Source organism: Dasypus novemcinctus, chromosome 5 (assembly GCF_030445035.2).
Source record: "Dasypus novemcinctus isolate mDasNov1 chromosome 5, mDasNov1.1.hap2, whole genome shotgun sequence".
NCBI lineage: Eukaryota > Metazoa > Chordata > Mammalia > Cingulata > Dasypodidae > Dasypus > Dasypus novemcinctus.
Genome location: NC_080677.1, coordinates 29,767,160 through 29,785,261, shown reverse-complemented (window position 1 = coordinate 29,785,261; position 18,102 = coordinate 29,767,160). Strand labels below are relative to the sequence as shown.

The window sequence follows — 18,102 nt, the reverse complement described above, 5'->3', positions numbered from 1 at the left end:
TGTGTCCTTCAACAAATCATAGTCTCATTTGACATTAGCTCCAAGTACACCGTCTCCCTGTCTTGTTGCACAGAAAAGCAAGCTTTGCTTTAGTGATGGTATCTCTTTCTTCCTCTTCATTTACATGACCAGTGCCATCTTCCCAGCTAATGTGGAAGGAAATTAAATAGCCTCGGCACAGCCCGACAGAGGCATATTGGTTGCCATCCAGCACCTTGTGTCCTTCTAGGTAATTACACATCGATTGTTGGGTGAATTGTTCTTGTATCTTCCTATATATCTCTACTAAGGCTGAAATCACACCTCTCTGGTTACTTTGCTCTCTTATGGTCCTCGAGGTTCCATGACTTCTCGAGACTGTGTTAATTCTGCCTCTGCAATACCTTTCTTTTTGTTTTGTTTTGCTTAATTAATTTATTGAAACATATCACCCACTCAAGGATGCAGATCAGACCCCTTAGTGTCTCAGTATTCTCAGTCATTTAAAAACACCATTCAACTATTTTCTGCTTTAGGTCACTGTGATTTTTATAAGTTGTCATCAGTATACCCTAATTTAAAATTTAACGATTCTCTCCTCCCAGGACAGTAAGAGATGGAAAGGCATGAACATAAAGAGACGACTTGGCCCACCATTAAATAAAAAAGCCGTTGAGGCATTGGCAAGCTCTGTGTTTTGAGGTGAAGTTGAGGACTTGAGACAACCTAAAATAGTTACTGCCTTAGCCCTTGAGAGAAAAAACTTGTCAATCCCTGGTCTTAACACGAAAAAGAAAAGATTTAGAAGAGTGCCTGGCATTTATGCATTAGAAATATTGGTCTTTAATTTCTACCATGTCCCAAGCACTATATAAATGTTAGCCAAAAAAAGGGAGTCAATTAGGATGACTTTGATCCCAAGCCACTTTTAAGAAACCGTTTGGTCTTCATCGTTAACAAATGTAAATTGATGAGCGAGGCCAAGGCACCTTCGTGAAGCAGGACTTCTTGCACCTGCTTTCTCATAGTCACTCTCTCCTCATCAAAAAGTGGTAGCCTCCTGAAAGAGGGGGCATAGCGCTCCATTGGCAAGACATGAAAAGTGGAATCTGCTTATTTGGTAACAACATCTGAACAAGTAAACTGAACTTGCTTTCTTTAACTTCCAGAATAAAACGGGTGTTACCTTCCTATTAAGAGACTGTTTTTAAATTTTAATTAATAATTTGCATGCTGAAACATTTGGGTGAGAAAAGCGCTATGTCTTGAAATACACCCCAAAAAAGCTAGATTGATGGATGGCTAGAGGGATAGGTAAATAGGTGTGCCATAAACAAGTAGAGTAAAAATGTTAGCTGTAGAATTTAGGTGCTATGCATATGGCTGCTCACTGTAAAATTCTTTCAACCTTCTTATGTATGAAAATTTTCATCGTAAATGTCAAGAATGGAAAATGAAGCTTGTTTGTGCAAGAGGAAAAACAGCAGGGTTTACTTAGGCCCAGGGAATGAAAATATCCTCTTGGGTGCCCAGCCCTGAAAGGCAGAAGGGTCTTTCAGTGTCAGAGTTGCTGGGGGCAGCAACAGGCCTGCTCAAGAATTTTTAATGTGGAGTAGACAATTGGTCAGAAGAAGAACAGTTGAAAGTAAAGACAAACATTAGTAAGGCACTTTTCCTCTTTTATTTACCACCATGATGGGAATATTTTGGGGGAGGTGACTATTTCAGGAATGCTAAATTGGGGATTTTTTAAAAGTAGGGAACAGGCTTCCTGATTTTATAGCATTGTTACAATATAGAAAAATGAGTACTAGACTTGGAGTCAGGAACTGGGTTTCAACCCGAATCTGCTGCTAGCCATGGCTGGGACCATGGACAAGGTAGCTGAGTTATGACTGTGAACTGTAGCTTTCTCTTCTATAAGGAGGAGGTAAAGATGCACAGTCCACCTTCCTGATGGCAGAATATATGTAACAGTGTTTTGAATGCCATGAAAATCTCACTAGACTATGACGTTTTTGGTCAATTTCACCCCCAAATGGATAAAAATAGGTTCTTGAGGGTAGGGGCATGAAAAAAAATGTTGGTCTTTTTATATATAAAGCACAGATATACATACAAAACATAAACAGATACAGAGTATATCTGTGGTATTAAAATTTCTTTGGGTGGGAGGTTAGGGAAAAAATACCAAAAAATGCTCCATGGGGTTAGACAATGCAAAAAAGGTTGGGAAACACTGCATCAGACAGAAGTTTTGGTCTTTAGTGTTTACCATCTTCCAAGTTCTGTCCTCCTTTCTTTAAGTAGATTGACTTTATCCATCAGTTTGAACACTTAATATTACATTTCTAGGAGGTGGGAGGGAGAAAAACCAACTTCTAGGGAGAAGAATGAGAATGATGGGCATGCTTTGCTTTTTTCGAAGTACATTTTAGTACCACTTAACCCATATACCATTAAGCTTTGAAGGAAGGAATTTACTAACAAGAATAGGGAATTAAATGAATATACTCACCCAATCCTTCCCCCTGTCTAGAAATTTAACAGCATCATTAGTTCTCCCGTGATTTGTTTCGATTCTATTGGGTACGACAAGCTCTTTGAGCTTAAGAGGTATGTGGAGAATTTAAAGAGCGTTCCAAGGAGAATAATGAAGATGAATTACGACTGGAAAAGTATTAAAAGAATAAGGATTTTTTAGTGATCACGTGGCAAGAGATGGTGCCTGAAGCCTTGTTCTATAGAGAACGTTCTCAGGTGTTTATATGCACTGAACACCAAAGGAAGGGGGAGAAGCTTTGAATATGAGCTTAGATATTAAGCTGAAATTTCTGACCATGATTAAATCCTAGATTTTGATCATCCTTCACAGGATTTTTTTTTTTTAAAGAAGGTTCCTATCTATAGGGAGTTCAGATGGGTGGAAAGTTGGAGGCCAGCCAGCTAACCTTGCCAGCGTAGCTTCCATAGGTCCTGGTTTACTGGAAGGGTAGAGTCCATTTCACCTGGAACTGTGGCTTCCGGATGCCAAAGGGTGAGTCCAGAGAGCTGGTCAAGGGAGTGCCAGGTCAGTGCCAGAGAGCAGGTTGCCTAATTGGGTTGTCCAGACAAAGAGGGCCTAAGGTGGGAATTTAGAGCCAACAAGGAAAGCTCAGGAATCTGAGTGCCAGGGAAGACATAACAAGGAAGACTGGGCTAAAATGAGCTCTGGGGAAGATGACTGTGGCCAGCTGGAGAGGCAAGTGCCACCCACAGTGAGTTTTTGGATATTCCTAGAAACCTATTGTGAGAGTGAATCAAAATTCATTTAGAGGTCCCCAGCTTCTAGGAATATGTTTGTTATTTCACTGTTTTGGAACTACTGCCCAAAGCCTGGCTCCCAGTCCTAGGTATGTGTCAGAGTCACCAATGGAGCTTGATAAACCTTACAGACAGCCTGGCTCCAGCTCCGGGGATTCTGATTTCATGGGACTATCACTTCAAGTTCTGTTGTGAGTAACAGAAACCTATTCTGACTAAATTTAACCGAGAAAAAGTATGGCAGTTTGGGGAAGTGATTGGAAGGATATGAAGAATTTCCCTGAATGGAAAGAAAAGCTGAATAAAGAGCTTTGGGAAGGATGTGAAGTAGGGCATCTCGAGATCCAGGGAGCAGGATTGGTATACCTCTGGACTGTGGAGAGGGTATTTATTTAGGAGCCAGAGCTCCCAGGTAGTACCACCTGCTTTTACACTGTCTCTCTGTGCCTCTGTTTGTCCTTTGGAAATTAGTATAGTAAATCTATACTATACCAAAGGACAAACCAAATCTTGGGTAGTTGTGAGGATCAAATGAGTTACTATATGTAAGAAAAGTACTTGGAACAATGCCTGGGACAGAGTAAGTTCTCAATAGCTATTGGCGATGACGATGGTAGTGGTGGTGATGAAGATGATTGGGCTTTGCCATGCACATGAATCAGCTCCAACCGTTTCTCTTAATGGTTTCTGCTCAGATTGAAAGTTCCAGCAACAGAGCATCTGAATTGCTGAAGTTGGTCCCCGTGTTCTCCCCTTGTTGAGCTGTGTGGGGCCTTGAGTCACAGAATCACTAAGACTTCAAGCCATGATTGGCCCCTGTGGTCTTCAGTCTTCGCTCTTTGGAGATTCAGAAAACTGGGAGGGGGCAGGTTTTGCTGGCTTAAATCATCAGGACATGAGCTGCCAACACTGCCGACCTTTCCAAGGAGGCACCTTTTGAAATTCCATTGAGCCCAAGAAAGGGAGTGTAGGGGCATTAAGCGGGCCCATCTTACCTGGTGGAATTGGAGATGTGTCCTAAGCAAGATACCCTGAGAGGCACTGGGGAAACAGATGAAAAGGCAGGAGCCCTGCCCTCAAGGAGCTCAAATTCAGAAGTGAAAAAAGCCAACATCAAAATCTCATTAAGTTCATGGCCCTAACCCAAATTTTTATGAAGCTCAGAAGGGAGATAGGAAACAATATTCAGACCTGCTTGCAGCAGCCAGGGAAGATGTCCCTAAGCCAGTAGCATTTTAGCTCTTATTTTTAAGATCAGTGGGATTTTGCTAGAGGAAGTGGTAGAGGAATTGGAGTTCAACTGTTAAGGATTCCACACAGAGGAACTTGGCCAACAAATGGCATAAAAGTATGAATGAATGACCAGGGTGTTTCCAAAACCATAAGGAGCTATATATTATGAATATAAAGGACATGGTGGGGCGCAGCTATGTGTGCAATTCAGGAAATATTCTGACGCATAAGCAAGGGCCATGCCAGGAAAATACTGTATGCCATTCATTTATTAATGCAGTAAAAAGTATTTATTGAGCATCTACTATGTGCCAGTAGTACTCTAGACCTTGGAGATACAGCACCAAGCAAAACACAGAAATCCCTTCTCCTATGGAGCTTATACTGGAATGGAAGAGACTGGCAAAAGAACAGCACAGCTGTAAAATATATAGTATCTCAGAAGATGATAAATGTCATGGAAAAAAGAGAACAGAGGTGGGATGTGCCAAGAGGAAGAGGTGCAACTTTTAAATAGGGTGGTCTGGGATAGCCCCTAAGTTGTTCAGGCTTGACCAGGTGGCAATGGGGAGCGAGTGGAAAGTTTTGAGGGGAGAGAACAACATGATATTTGCATTTTTGGACTTCAGTGTGACAGGCAGTTTGGAGGGTGACAAACTTCAGGCAGGGAGGCCAGTAAAAAAAAAAAACTATTTCAAGGGTCCAGGTGAATAGACATCAAGTGGAGATGGAGAGAAAGGGACAATTTCAGGAGTAATTAAGGAATTACAGACACTGGACGGGACTTCGTGATAGATTGCAAGTGGGTTGGAGAGAGGGAAGATGTGGGGTGCCTGGATTTCTAGCTTGGGCCCTGGCTGGATGATGCCCTGGATGATACCATTTCCAGATGAGGAGTGAGGGAGGGTGAGCAGTCAGATGTGGTGAGCACAGTCAGCCTGGAGCAGTCAGCCTGTCCCAGCCCGAGAACCCATCTGTTACAGCCACATCGGTGTTTTCCTTAAGTGCGTCATCTCTCTTGTCCCTTGAACAGTTCCCTTTCACCTCGGTCCTTTGGCATCAGTCAGCCCTTGGTTAGGATTTCGTCTCCACCAGCAACTGTGTGCCAGCTTCCCACTCCTCACCCGTAGCATGGGAATGACCATTGCTGCCAGCCTTGCTTGTTGGGAAAATCAAGCACACAGCCTGCAGGCGTTCGTTAAAGTGTGGGCCTCTCCTCTGCTCGCCTTGGCTTCTTAGTGGGTCTGTGTCACTGTCAGTAGGGCCGAACCAGGAGAAGCCCAGAACTAGGGACAGAAGAGCTGAAGGCTCCAGGCCTGGATGAGTGTGTGTCGTGGTGTAGCTGTCTTTCCGTGTCTTTTCCAGTCCAAATATGAGTAATCGAGGCTATTTGCCCTCTTCTTTTGTGATACTTATTTTGTGTAGCTGTTACATAATGGAACCTAAGAAATCAGAACCCCACTGAGGTCTGACATTGACACCTATTCAGACAATGCTTCTGCCAGCTTCCTGGGGTTCTTTGTGCCTTCTGGGAGCTGCGACGGGTGGAAGTTCTGCTTCCAACCCAGTGCTTAGGAGAAAGTTTCCAAGCCACATGCTGTGAGGTGCAGAGTCCCATAGCAGCAACTTCTGTTTAAGTAAACATAAGTTCAAAAGTATGCATAACTTAATTTTTATATAGTTTCGATTGCTTAATTTTTTCCCAAGGGGGGGTGGTTCTTAGAAAAGACAAGTACTGTCTTGTCATAAAAGCTACATTTTGAAACTATTAACAGCATTATTAAAAACAGATATTAGCGCTGATCTTCCTTTTACTCCATTTTACCTAATGTACTTAAGGTGTATGTTATTTGTTTGCATTCGGGTTTTTAAAAAATTTAATTTTCCTTGCAGATAGCATAGAGTACGAATTTGTCTTAGTTTAAAGCAGAGTTTTTCCATTTCAGCCCTGTTGACATTTTGGGCTGGCCCAGTGTCTGTGGTCGAGCTGGCCTGTGCCCTGAAGGCTGTGAGTGGCATCCCAGCCCCCATCCACCTGATGCCAGGAGCACCTGTCCCAATCCTGACCCTCCGAACTCTCCGGACATTGCCACAGGGCCCCAAGGGGCAGGGAGGGGGCAAAATCGCCCCCTTCCCAGTTGAGAACCATTGGTCTAAAGAAGTGCCCTAGTTACTTATTGTTTGTCCTAATATTATCAACTGGTTTTTAACACGTAATCCCTAAAAAAAATTTAAGGCAGAAAGCCAACCAAATGAATGTAGTTGCTGTGGTCCCGAGCAGCCCCCGCCTGATGTGCTTGTGTGTGTCCTCTAAGTTGACAAAATGTTTAGGCTCAGGTATTACAGTGTCTACTCACAGAGCTTCCCTGGGCCTGTTGGAAACCTTTTAAGGAGGTTCATTACAGACTGCCTGATCAGAAGATTTTTATAATACATTCTGCGTAAGACATGAAGGAATTCAGCTCATCAGTACCTCCTCAGAGTTCTGGAAGCCTTAAAAGTAATGCCATGGGAAAAAAAGGCTTTAGATTCTGGATGAAAAGAAATGGAATTTTTAAGTTTGCTCCATTTTCATCCTGTACTATCCGCAGTCATTACATGGGTGCAAATATCAGTACTTGCATTTTCTTTCTTCCCCTTTCAATATAGATCCATAATTTCTAATTAGAAAGGAATTACCTATATTTACTTTTTCCATATGAAATTGCCCCGATATCACTGATACAAAATCCCCCACAAAAAGCTTTTTCTCCCTCACTTGATCTGTATCCAAATATCTAGCAGTCTTAGGTGCTCTGTGTAAGGGGTTGTTGCTAATTTGTGTTTGTAAATTATTTCTATTAGGTAAAAACTTAACATATACCAGCTGCTGAGGGATTGTAAAAGCTTTCTCTTTTTTCAATAATTGGAAACCTTGTTTACAGAGGACTCAAAATATTCTTTAACTCTCTTTGTGTGAAACATAAAAGAACTTGTGTTTATCTAGGCAATGATAATCTGACTATAAAGCAAACTCATTTAAGGATTATGCTTCCTGCCTCACACTAGGCAGCTGTCACCTACTGTTTTTTCAAGCTTTGCAAAAGGCTGAGGACTCTTCCTTAAAATTAGAAGAATAAATTGAAAAAGAAACCGTGTAGCTTGAGAAAACATATCATTCTGAATCACAAGGAAATATCTGAGAGACCCAAAACATCACTACCTCTAGGAAAATTCACCCTAAATTCTCAAATGTCAACTCACTATCACAATTCCATTCGTTCCAAAGAGACCCGGGTCAGGCCACGTTTCCTCCATTTTTTTCTAAACCAGTCTTTTTTGTAGTCCTTAGCTGCAAAAGGCAAGATAATTTCAAACCAGGAAATATGTATTTGTCCTCTGGGAGAAAATGAATATGCTTTGGCAAAGGATTAAGTCAGCCTAAAGATTTCATTTTAACATCCAAACTTGTCATTAGCTGCTTATCAGGAACCAATGAAAAGAAGCATCACCAAGTTTAAAATTGATCAATTCCAATATGGAAGAGAATTAAACACCTCAACCCTGGGCATCAGTGGTGCTGATGTTATTATCCATTCTCATTTAGTAGTTGCATGAGTTGAAGAGATCATCACAGAGTAGCAAGAGAAAAGGCTTTTTTTGTTTGAATGATTCATGTATATAATCGTATTTATAGGTTTTTTTTTTCTTTAAATATCCAAAGTTCCCAAGTAGAGGCAACTGCAATATTTACGAATAGCTGAATCTGACATTTAGAAATAATTTTTTAGAAGACTGTGTTTTGCAGAATGGACTACGTTAAAAGGGTTACTGGGAGCTGAAGGGGCTTTCCTCGACAACTTCCCTAGACTACCCTTAGTTTTAAATCCCTGGTTCTGAACTTTGGTAATTTCGTCTCCAAATGGCCATGTCTGAAGACATTTTTAATTGTTCAATCCCAGCAAAGGAAACTTCGGGGAAATTCAGACCCTCTAATATTTAGCCAAACTGCAGCACTTTGGCAGCGAGGGAAGGTGCCCACATCTGTGGGAATCCACTGGACAGACAGCGGGCCACAGCGGTTGAGCGTGTGTGCTGGGTCCTAAGCGTGGGTCTCAGGTCCAGGATCGGCCACTTCCTAGCTCTGTGGCCTCCCGCTAGGTATTTAAAGCCTGTAAAATAACAGTACTCACGAGAGGGTTGTTTGGAGGCTAAAATGAGGTAACAACCCATGTGAAACCTGAGGACAGCTCCTGACACTTACTGGGTAGGCTCTCTATGAGTGCTCACTTAAGCGTTCAAGCCCCCCAGTTTTTCAAATGCATTATGAAACATCCTTATTAAGTAGGACATTTTTCTATAACTCCAGTTTCGTTGGAAGTTGAGGAAAATGAGCTGTAAAGATGTTCAGGACCTACTCAGGTCACATAGTAAGGAATTGACGAGCGAGGCTCTGAATCCATTTTCTTTTCCTCATTCTGCAAACATTTGATGCCCTTTGCTGACAGCATGCTCACCATCCAAATATGGGCTATAAACAGTTATAGAAAGTTTTAGCCAAAATTACTATCCCGCTTAAAAACCCGCCATAACAAGTTTTCATGTGTGCGGCGGTACTTCTCAACCTGGAACGCGCTTACAAATCCCCTGGGGATCTTATTAAACCGCAGATGATGCATTTCTAACAGGCTCCAAGGTGCTACCTGTCCTGGGATCACGCTTTGAGTCACAGGGCACTAGAAGGTGTGGGCGGACTTCTCTCACAACTCAGTGTTCTCCTGAGGCTGCCCCGTGTTTAGTCATATTACACGTTATAGTTATATAATTATCCCCACCTTTTCCCTGAACGTTTAGCCCTTAGCTATTTCTTTATGCCAGGGAGCTGAAGGCACTGCCAACTCAGGTCCAATTTAGCCAGTCACTTTCAAATCTTTAGCAATGCTATTTCATTATTTATTTTTATCCTAGTTCAGTGTAGAAGAATAATGGAATTACTGTTCTCTTCAGCTGTGGACCACACACAAACAAACCTACTAATTAATTACTCCATTAAATGTGTAACAATCAGGTAATTGGTGTTTTAAATGTTTTCTATTATGCAGAAATTCCTATTAGGTTGCTGTATAGTTAGTTAAGAACATTGTAGTAATATTTGGGGAAATGATATTTTTGGAGGCGCAAAGAATGAATTTTCGTTGCTTCCATTTTAAATAATTGAATATGGGCACTTGCTATTTGAAAATTTGCTGCTTAACACATTTTCAGGAATGGATTTGATCTAGATAAGGGGTGCCTGCTTTTACCAGACATTGGGCAAGATCACAGGACTACAGTTAAGACGAAGGCAAACAGCTGCTTCTGAAAACTCACAGAGTAGTTAGGGAAGAAATTGGCAAATTAAACATTTCAACTACAGTGTTAGGGTAAGTTTTCTAACAGAGATAAGTAAAAGGCTCCACGAGCCTACAGGATCACAGTAACAGCTAATGGTCATTGATCCTTTTGTGGGCCAGGCACTGCTGCAAGCACACTGCATGGATTGATGTGTTTAATTATTACAATATCGGGATGAGGGATGGACTTTTATTATCATCCCCACTTTAAAGATGAAGAAACTGAGGGTCAGGGAGATTAGTGGCTTGCTTAAGATCTCGCAGCTCAGAAACAGCCAAACCTGGCCTTAAAGTTTGAGTCCAGAGCCTGCCCTCTCAACCATCCCATGATCGGGCTCTTACTGGAAGAGAGTTCAGGGTCTTTTAAAAAAGAACATGAGAAAAATGATGGGCATATTAGAGAAGGGGCACTCCTGTGGAACTGCAAGTCATTTGACTTGATTGGAGCGTAGGATGAATATGGGGGTGACGGGGCCGCTAGGCTGGCAGCCGTAACATTTGCATTTGCATTGCATTTGCGTTAGCTTTGCATTCGTGGGAGCACAGGACCAGACAGGATTGAAATCATCTTCAATAGGTGAGGTCGTCGCAGTGCCGGCAATTTAATTATGTTTGAGATGAGATTATAAAGTCATGAAATAGAATTTACTTTAACACATGTATTACATGAGGTTGTCTCTTTCCAATCAGTCAGAAAGCTGTTCTTTTATTTCCGCCAAGTTCCCATTGCTCAGAGCATGTTGAGAATGTCTCTTTTAAAATAACTTTGGAACAAGTCACACTGAAAATCTGATGACCTTATAATCATGCTTCATTTTTGTTTCAAATCTATTCTCTAGTTTGATCATTCACCCCATTTGCTGGACTTGGCTCTGAGTAACTCTTGACTGTCTGCTGAAATAGCATACACTCTCAAATCCATTCTCAAAGAGCAAATCTACCAGTGATTCTGAAACTTTAGGGTGCTTAAAAATCTAGGGGCTTGTGGTTAACAGTACAAATATGAGAGCATTCTCTCATGAACTATAACAAATACATAATACTAATATATGGTATTAATAATAGGGTGGTTTTTGGGGAAAATGTACCAAATGTAAGCCATATAGTTAGCAGTCATATTTTGATGACATTCTTTCATCACTTGTGATGTGGGTCATTTGGTCCAAGATGGGGATCAGGAATCAACAATCTTTAACAAGCATCCTGAAATTCCTGTTTTAAAAGATCCCAGACCACACTTTGAGAAAAGCAACTATAAGAGGATTCAAGAGAAAAGATTCAAGAGAATCGCCTTAAGGCAGTTCCAAAAGAGGAATTCCAAAAATGTTCCTGTCAGCAAGGGCATCAATGTCATTTATTGCCTACCTCAGGGCACTGTTCTCATATAGAAGATGCTTATTTAAAATAAAATGTTCAGTTGCATCTTTAACAGTCAATCACCCGTTCTGCGTGGTCACACTCTGTGCCCTGGGAGGACCCATTTCACACGTTCACTCCCTCGGTGATCTCCTACTTGGTGCTTTCCCTCAGTGAAGACAGATGTTCCTTTCTGAGTGAGGTCGATATCTAAGGCTTCAGTATCAGAGGGTCCCACGCCAGCTGTCGTCCCAGGATGATACGGTGGCAGGGATATGTTACATCTTCAGTCCCTTCTTGAAGCCACGTGATCCTCTATGTCATTCCATCATTTTTGAATCATGGTGCCTGATTTTAACCAACATAATTCCCAGTGAGAATACCTTCCTTTTTATTAATCAGCTGTCCTCTCTTGCACATTCATGGGTGTCACTGCAGAGAGTCTCATGCAATCTGAAACTGAAATTCAGTGCTACAGCTTCTTTAATAAGCCAAATCCACATTTCCAAGGTAGGTCTGATCCCATGAGGAACTGGCAAGGATCGCCCCTGGGGAGCGCGTGTTCATGAAGGCACTTCCGGGTCCCATCATAGAGGTTACCCGTCTCTCTAGGTGGGTCCCTTGTCCCCAGGAGCCCTGATGCTGGCTGAAGATCCAGAATTATCCATTGCCTAAGTTTTTTCAAGGGTCGTTTAACTTAAAAAAATGAAAATTAAACTCTCAGCTCTTTTAAAACTTAGTGATGTGTAGAGATGGGGGCTGAGTTTAGACTCCTGTAAGCAAAACGTTTAGGAAAAGGAGGGGTTTGGTTTAATTTTTTTAAAAATTTCAGTCCTTATCTTTTCTCTTTAATATTAACAAGGACAGCTGTGTGTTTTTAAGGAGATACAGAGGTAGCAAAGAGAAGTAAGACTGGATGTGAGACTGCTGCCATCAGAACAGCCCCCGCCAGCGGAGCAGGGATGGCGTGGCTGCCCACAGCCTTAGTCTTCGCCCCCTCTCTCTTTCATCCTTCCTTTCCCCCCCAGTTAGGGGCACCAGATTTAGGGGGAAAGAAACAAAAGCAGGACACCTGGTTAAATTTGGGTTTCCAATAAACAACGAATATTTTTGTATATACCCCAGGCGATATCAGGGTGCTTTTCCAGGGCCCTGCCGCATGTATAATCTATACCCACAACTAGTGCTCTTGCTTTCATTGTCCAGTGGCTTCTGCATCTGGAAGATTTGTCCCTGGGTTAGATCAAACTCTCCTCTGGCGGATCTCATTGGGTGTCCCTCAAGGCACCATAAATAGTAACTCCCCTACTCGGGGTCTTTGCTAGATTGCTCTTTAAGCGTCTCCCTCCTGCGGCAAGCGCAGGACGCCACCGAGCGCCCCATACTTTGCGAACTCTGCTGCACCTGCGAGGTCACTATTCTTGAACATCAAAGGACGGCTCGCAGAGCCCTGGTCATGATAAGCACCCATCGCACATTTTGATGATGGATTGAGGAATGAAAAGCAATTTGTTGTCTTGTTAAGGGGCAATTAAATTCCATATTTATTAAATACTTAGTCCCATGCTAGGTGTTAGCGGTGGGCTCTGTCTCTGATGCTGTCAGTCCAGGAAGTTCAATTAATTACTCTTTCTCTAGGGGCGAGATAAGAGGATAGAGGAAGGGAACGGGACTGGGGTTACACCCAGATTTTGCAAATTTGTGTTATGCTCAGGCAGAAAGGTGGAGTATGATTGTCCTTCCAGGGAACTGCTTCAGATCTCAGAGAATGGAGAAATCCCCCGCCCATTATATGTTGTCTACTTCCATTGGCTTTTCTATTTTTAAATTTCTTCTATGGCATGTTGGTGTTGGCATTCACATATCTACAATGTCATCAAAATAAGAAAAGTGTTCGAGAGCCAATAGAATATATAAATGACAAAATGTTCAATTCGTGTTAAAAACTTACCGGCATGTGGAAGACTAGCATGCATCGTTTATAGAGAGGAAATCAGCTAACAAGGTGCCTTTTTACAGCCTTTGTGCTTCTGCCAATATTATTTAGATCTTTCACAAACGACCCAAGCAGGCCTCAGCCCTTGAAGATTAAGAGTTATGAATTCCCCTTCTCGGTTCAGCGCTTTTCAGGCGTAAAATGCACAGAAGAGTGAACACATCTTTCTAAGTGTCTAGATGACTGGTTTTATTCCAGCTGGGCCTGTCCCAGGCAAGATTGTGTGGTCCTCAGAGCCCACCCTGCCCCTCTGCACCTCTCCCCCGAGTCCGCAGCGCCCTCCCACCGCCCTCTCAGATTCCCAGCATCCCCTGGGGGCTGAAGTAGGCCAGGAGCCTGCCCAGGGCCTGGAACTCCCACCACCGTGCCTACCTGTGGGCCCTGCTAAGAAAACCGCCCACGTGACTGTAGCCGCAGATGACAAAGTAGTTGCCAGGCTCATGTTCTGCTCTAGTAAATAAACAGAAACTTGCTGGCTGACTTGTAACCATTAATGAAACGGCGTATGTAATGCAGCCCTGCTTTATTTTGACCGTCCCTGGAGTTTGACTAGGACATAGCTAACCATGAGAATTCCGCTCATTTTTCACCAAGCCCAACACCATCAACATAAGCAAATAAATTTTTTTACGAAAGTAAATTACAAAATATGATCGTAATCTCATGTGATAACCCCACTGAAGCAGTGTTGGAAAAGCCGTTTCTAAAATATCTGTGATTTTTATTTGTCATAAATCCTGTCCCCCTCTATCCTGTACCTCTAGTGTCAAATGAAGTTCAACCCTTCGACCATTTGTTGAAAACATAAGAATATTAAAATATTACTTTTATTTGAAAAATGACCAAATTAAACTGGTTTTAATTTTTAATCCAGGTGCACTACTCATATTTATTTGCAATACAAGGTGCAACAATTAGATGAAAATTGCAATAAATGTTTATATTTTATTCATGCTAGAAATACTTGTTTTCTCCTTCAGAATGAATCCTTTATAAATTCCTTAATCTTATCGTCACTTGGTTTCCTATGAAAATTTATTTTATTGGGAGATTGGGGTGGGTGGGGAATGAGAGATGTGGCAATTCTAGATCATTCCCCCTCAAGAGAGCAGAATGTGTGAGTTAATTCTAGCTCATGGATCTCTGATTTGGGGAATAAAAGATGTAATAAAATTACTAGCAGGACTCTCGCTCTATTTATTTGAATAGCATTTTTATCTAGCTGATTTGAATTCGAATGCATTATTAATATTTTTCTTCTTTTTAATATAGGTGGAAAACAGACCAAAATATTATGGAAGAGAGTATGTATTATGCTATTCTTTGTTTTAATAATTTAATCAGTAGTCACTTCATATGTCATTTAAATATTAAATATTAAAAATTTCCTAATATATGGTCTTCATCAAATGTCCATTGTGCAAGAGTTTAATAAGAATAAATGCAATCAGACTCCTTTATATTGAATTTTCTTTATAATACTCAGTTGCTTGGTTTCTCCCTTAATGTAGGAGGGAAAATGTCTCCTGCTACAGTTCCCTCAACAAAAGCAGCTACTCAGTGCTAGGAAAGTATTTGAAATGTAAGGCAGCATTTTTGGGTAATATTTTATTTTATTTTACTTTCTACCTAAATACAATATAAACATTTGGGGTACCAAAGATTGCAAACTGTTGCCGAATTAATGACTTCCGTGTACCTCAGTAAATGCAGGAAAGCTGTTGCATATCCATGTAGTTCCCTAAAAACAAAAGGAAGATTTCCTTTGACTTGGATTTATTAGCCAAATTGCCTTAATACCGTAATTATTATTTCTCCCCATTTTCCTCTTAAGTTCAATGCTAGTTTTGTTTTACTTTCTCAGAAACCTGCTGCAAAGCAGAAATGTATTGCCATAAAAATAATTCACAGTTTAGGGCTGTGGCATGTGGAAGAGCTCACAGAAAACAGAAAATGGGATGAACAATCCAGAGGCAGAGAGTAAATGCCTGGAGGGCTCTTTTCCTAGTCCCACTTAGAGACCTTAGGAGAAAAAGTCCCTTTCAAGCTCACCTCCCAAACTCTTCTGGCCAATCCCACCCAAACCTTCTTCCTCTATTCTCTGTCATAGTTTTAACTTTTTGATCAGTGGCCCTCTTATTTGTCCCAGTCCAGTGGCTCTTTCCTAACTGCTAGGGGGCATTTCTTCACTTTTCCTTGCCTGGCCTCAGGAGTTCAGCAACAGCCTCCACTACCTGCCCTGGAACCCTTGTCCTCTTGTCTCATTCCAGCTCCGCATCTCCAACATCTAACCTTCATTGTACAATGACTTTTTCCCCTAAATATACGAATTTGCATTTAGCTTACAGATGGCACAATCAATAAAATAGAGAACATGAAAACTTATTATATACTTCTCAAATGGAACATTCATGTACATTAATTCCAAAAGGAATTTTATTTATTATGCATTTTCTTTTTTGCTTTAGGTTTTATTGAATAACCCAGTTCTCTTCCTCCAATTCCCAGTTCATGTAAAATATATAGTCAGAGAAGACCACAGAAACATCTTCTTTACTACAAAAAAGGAACATTTTATATTAGGGCAAATTAGCTTAAAACCTTCGCATTCTGTTTTTCCCTTTTAACTTTTTTTTTTTTTAATATGAAGGGTATTTTTATCCCATTCAAAAAGTAATACATGCTATATTCAGGAAATACATACACATATTGTTTTTTTCTAAAAGGAATAGTAAGAATCTGTTGACAATGATTACCTTTAGGGAGAAAGAATTTTCATTTCTCTACTGTTTAAGTGTTATTTATTTTGTGCCTTTCAACTTTAAATTTTTGAATTTACCACTGCATATGTATTTTTTAAAAGTTAACAGACATATATACACTGATTTGGGAAAATTAGAAAATATAGGGAAATTGAAGGGAGAAAACACCTGTAGTTCCACTATGAAAGAGAATCACAGTTAACTTTTCCCTTCGTTGTTTCCTTCTGATCTTTTGTCTATGCATGCTTTCTTTTTAAGGTTTCATAAGACACGTACACCATAGATATTCCACTTTTTAAAACCATGCATAAAGGAGCTGCTGGTCTCCAGTCTGGCCCTGCAGGTGCAAAAATATTGCCGTTTTCTTCTTTTTTGCAATGAAATTTAACTCAGCTCTTGGCACTCTCTCTCTGCTGGTGTTGCTCACTAAACTTGCCAATTCTAGGGTGTTACAATGTAGCCCCTTCCAGGCCCACTGCCTCCTCCTCTTTTTCCAGCCTGAGGGGGGGACATCAGCTCCTGTGCCCCTGGCTGCAGCTGCGCAGCCCTCTCACCCAGCCTCAGCTCCGCCAGGGCCAGCCCCTGCAGGCAGGTGGTCCCAGTGCACCCCAGCCCCAGACCTCCTCTGGCAACAGCCTTTGTCCTTGCTGACTTGGGTGTGGAAAGCGTCAGAGGCCCTCTGAGCCACGCGCGGGCCTCGGTCTCTCTGTCCAGGCCTCTCCTGCCCCAGCCTCGTGCCACACGGGAGGCTCCTCGACAGGGCCATGGGGTCCAGGGGCCACGCTCGGAGCACAGCCCCGCACGCCGTTGCCCCGCGAGCACTGCAGACTGACCCACCAGCTCCATCCCCACGCAGGCTGCGGGAGGCCCCCTGAGACCCACACGGTCCCGGGGTCCCGGTGCTGGCAAAAGCCCTCCAGATCTCCCGCCCTTAGCAACTGGAGGACGCCGGCCTCCTTTTGGGCGGGAGAGTTGCTCTAATTTCAGGGCACATTCATCCTCACCCCAGAAAAGCACTGCTCCACGACCACTAGATTCCAGCTCTCAGAGTTTAAAACCAAGATTGGAGAAGGCAGAAAATTCCTTTCTCCTAAGCTAGCACCACCTTAGACTTTGAAGAGTTGATGGTGGAGCCCAAATCCACAGCTTTTTCCAGCCTTTCTCCCCTAAGACGAAAGCTTCACCTGTCGAGGTGTACTTTTTAAGAGATAGTGGGAGCGGGTGTAGCGCAGTGGTTGAGCACCTGCTTCCTGTGTTCGAGGTCCTGGGTTCAAATCCTCGGTACCTCCTCAAAAAAAAAAAAAAAAAGAGAGCGACCTCTTCAGGGAATTGTAAATAAATATTGTGGTAGGTATATTTTTACAAAGTAGTGTCCTGCTACACTCCTCTAACTTTAATCTTTGCATTTCTGGGGGGGGGGGGAATATATATATATTTGGTCTAATAACTTCCCTGGCCCCTTCCCCCTTTCATTCTCCGTCCAGAAAATTTCTTCTCTAACTTATTCCCGAAGTTCTGTAGACTGAGCGGATAATCCGGGAAAGGAGGGGTAGTTCCTCTCCCCGGGAGCCTGCGCTTCCTTGGCCTGGCCCTGCTCCCACTCAGCTCCCCTGCCTTCCTCTCTGACGCTGGTTGATCAAATCTCCACCCTCAGGTGGAGCATCTGTCTTTGTTTAAAGGCAGCAGGGAAAGCGGGCAGGTTCCCTACCCCCGACTCCCACCTCAGCCCTCCCCCCCAGGAGCCCCTCTCCAGGCATCTGCCTCTGTAGCAAAACGGTCGCTGGCGGAGCCCCCCACCCCCCAGGACACACCGAGTGGTCTGCAGGCACGTATATTCTTTTTAAATTGAAGGGAAAGAAACTAAACTTTATCTTCAAAGAAGAACAATGGGCACATTTTTCAAATAGACCCCTAAGCTGTTACTCCTAAAATGTACAGGAGTGGAAGGAGGTTTGATGACAGCTCGCTGTTCTTCCCAGAGAGTGAGCCTCTCAAAATGAAAACACCCTGCCCCTTCAGTAAGCAGGTTAATAATCAATACGTGCCGATTTGCCATCTGGATAATGCGGAGTTCCCTGTGCTCAAGCGGGGGCTAAATTGG

The 18,102-nt window shown here is 42.4% G+C and overlaps 1 protein-coding gene across 1 annotated transcript in view; it reads left to right on the top strand.

Moving 5' to 3' along the window:
• The window catches only part of CHN2 (chimerin 2), a 290,985-nt gene that overhangs the window by 163,969 nt on the left and 108,914 nt on the right, over nucleotides 1-18,102 (top strand). The window contains exon 4 of the mRNA XM_004456592.4: nucleotides 14,512-14,543. Within this exon, the coding sequence (XP_004456649.1) occupies nucleotides 14,512-14,543 (32 nt within the window). The remainder of the gene's footprint in view (nucleotides 1-14,511; nucleotides 14,544-18,102) is intronic.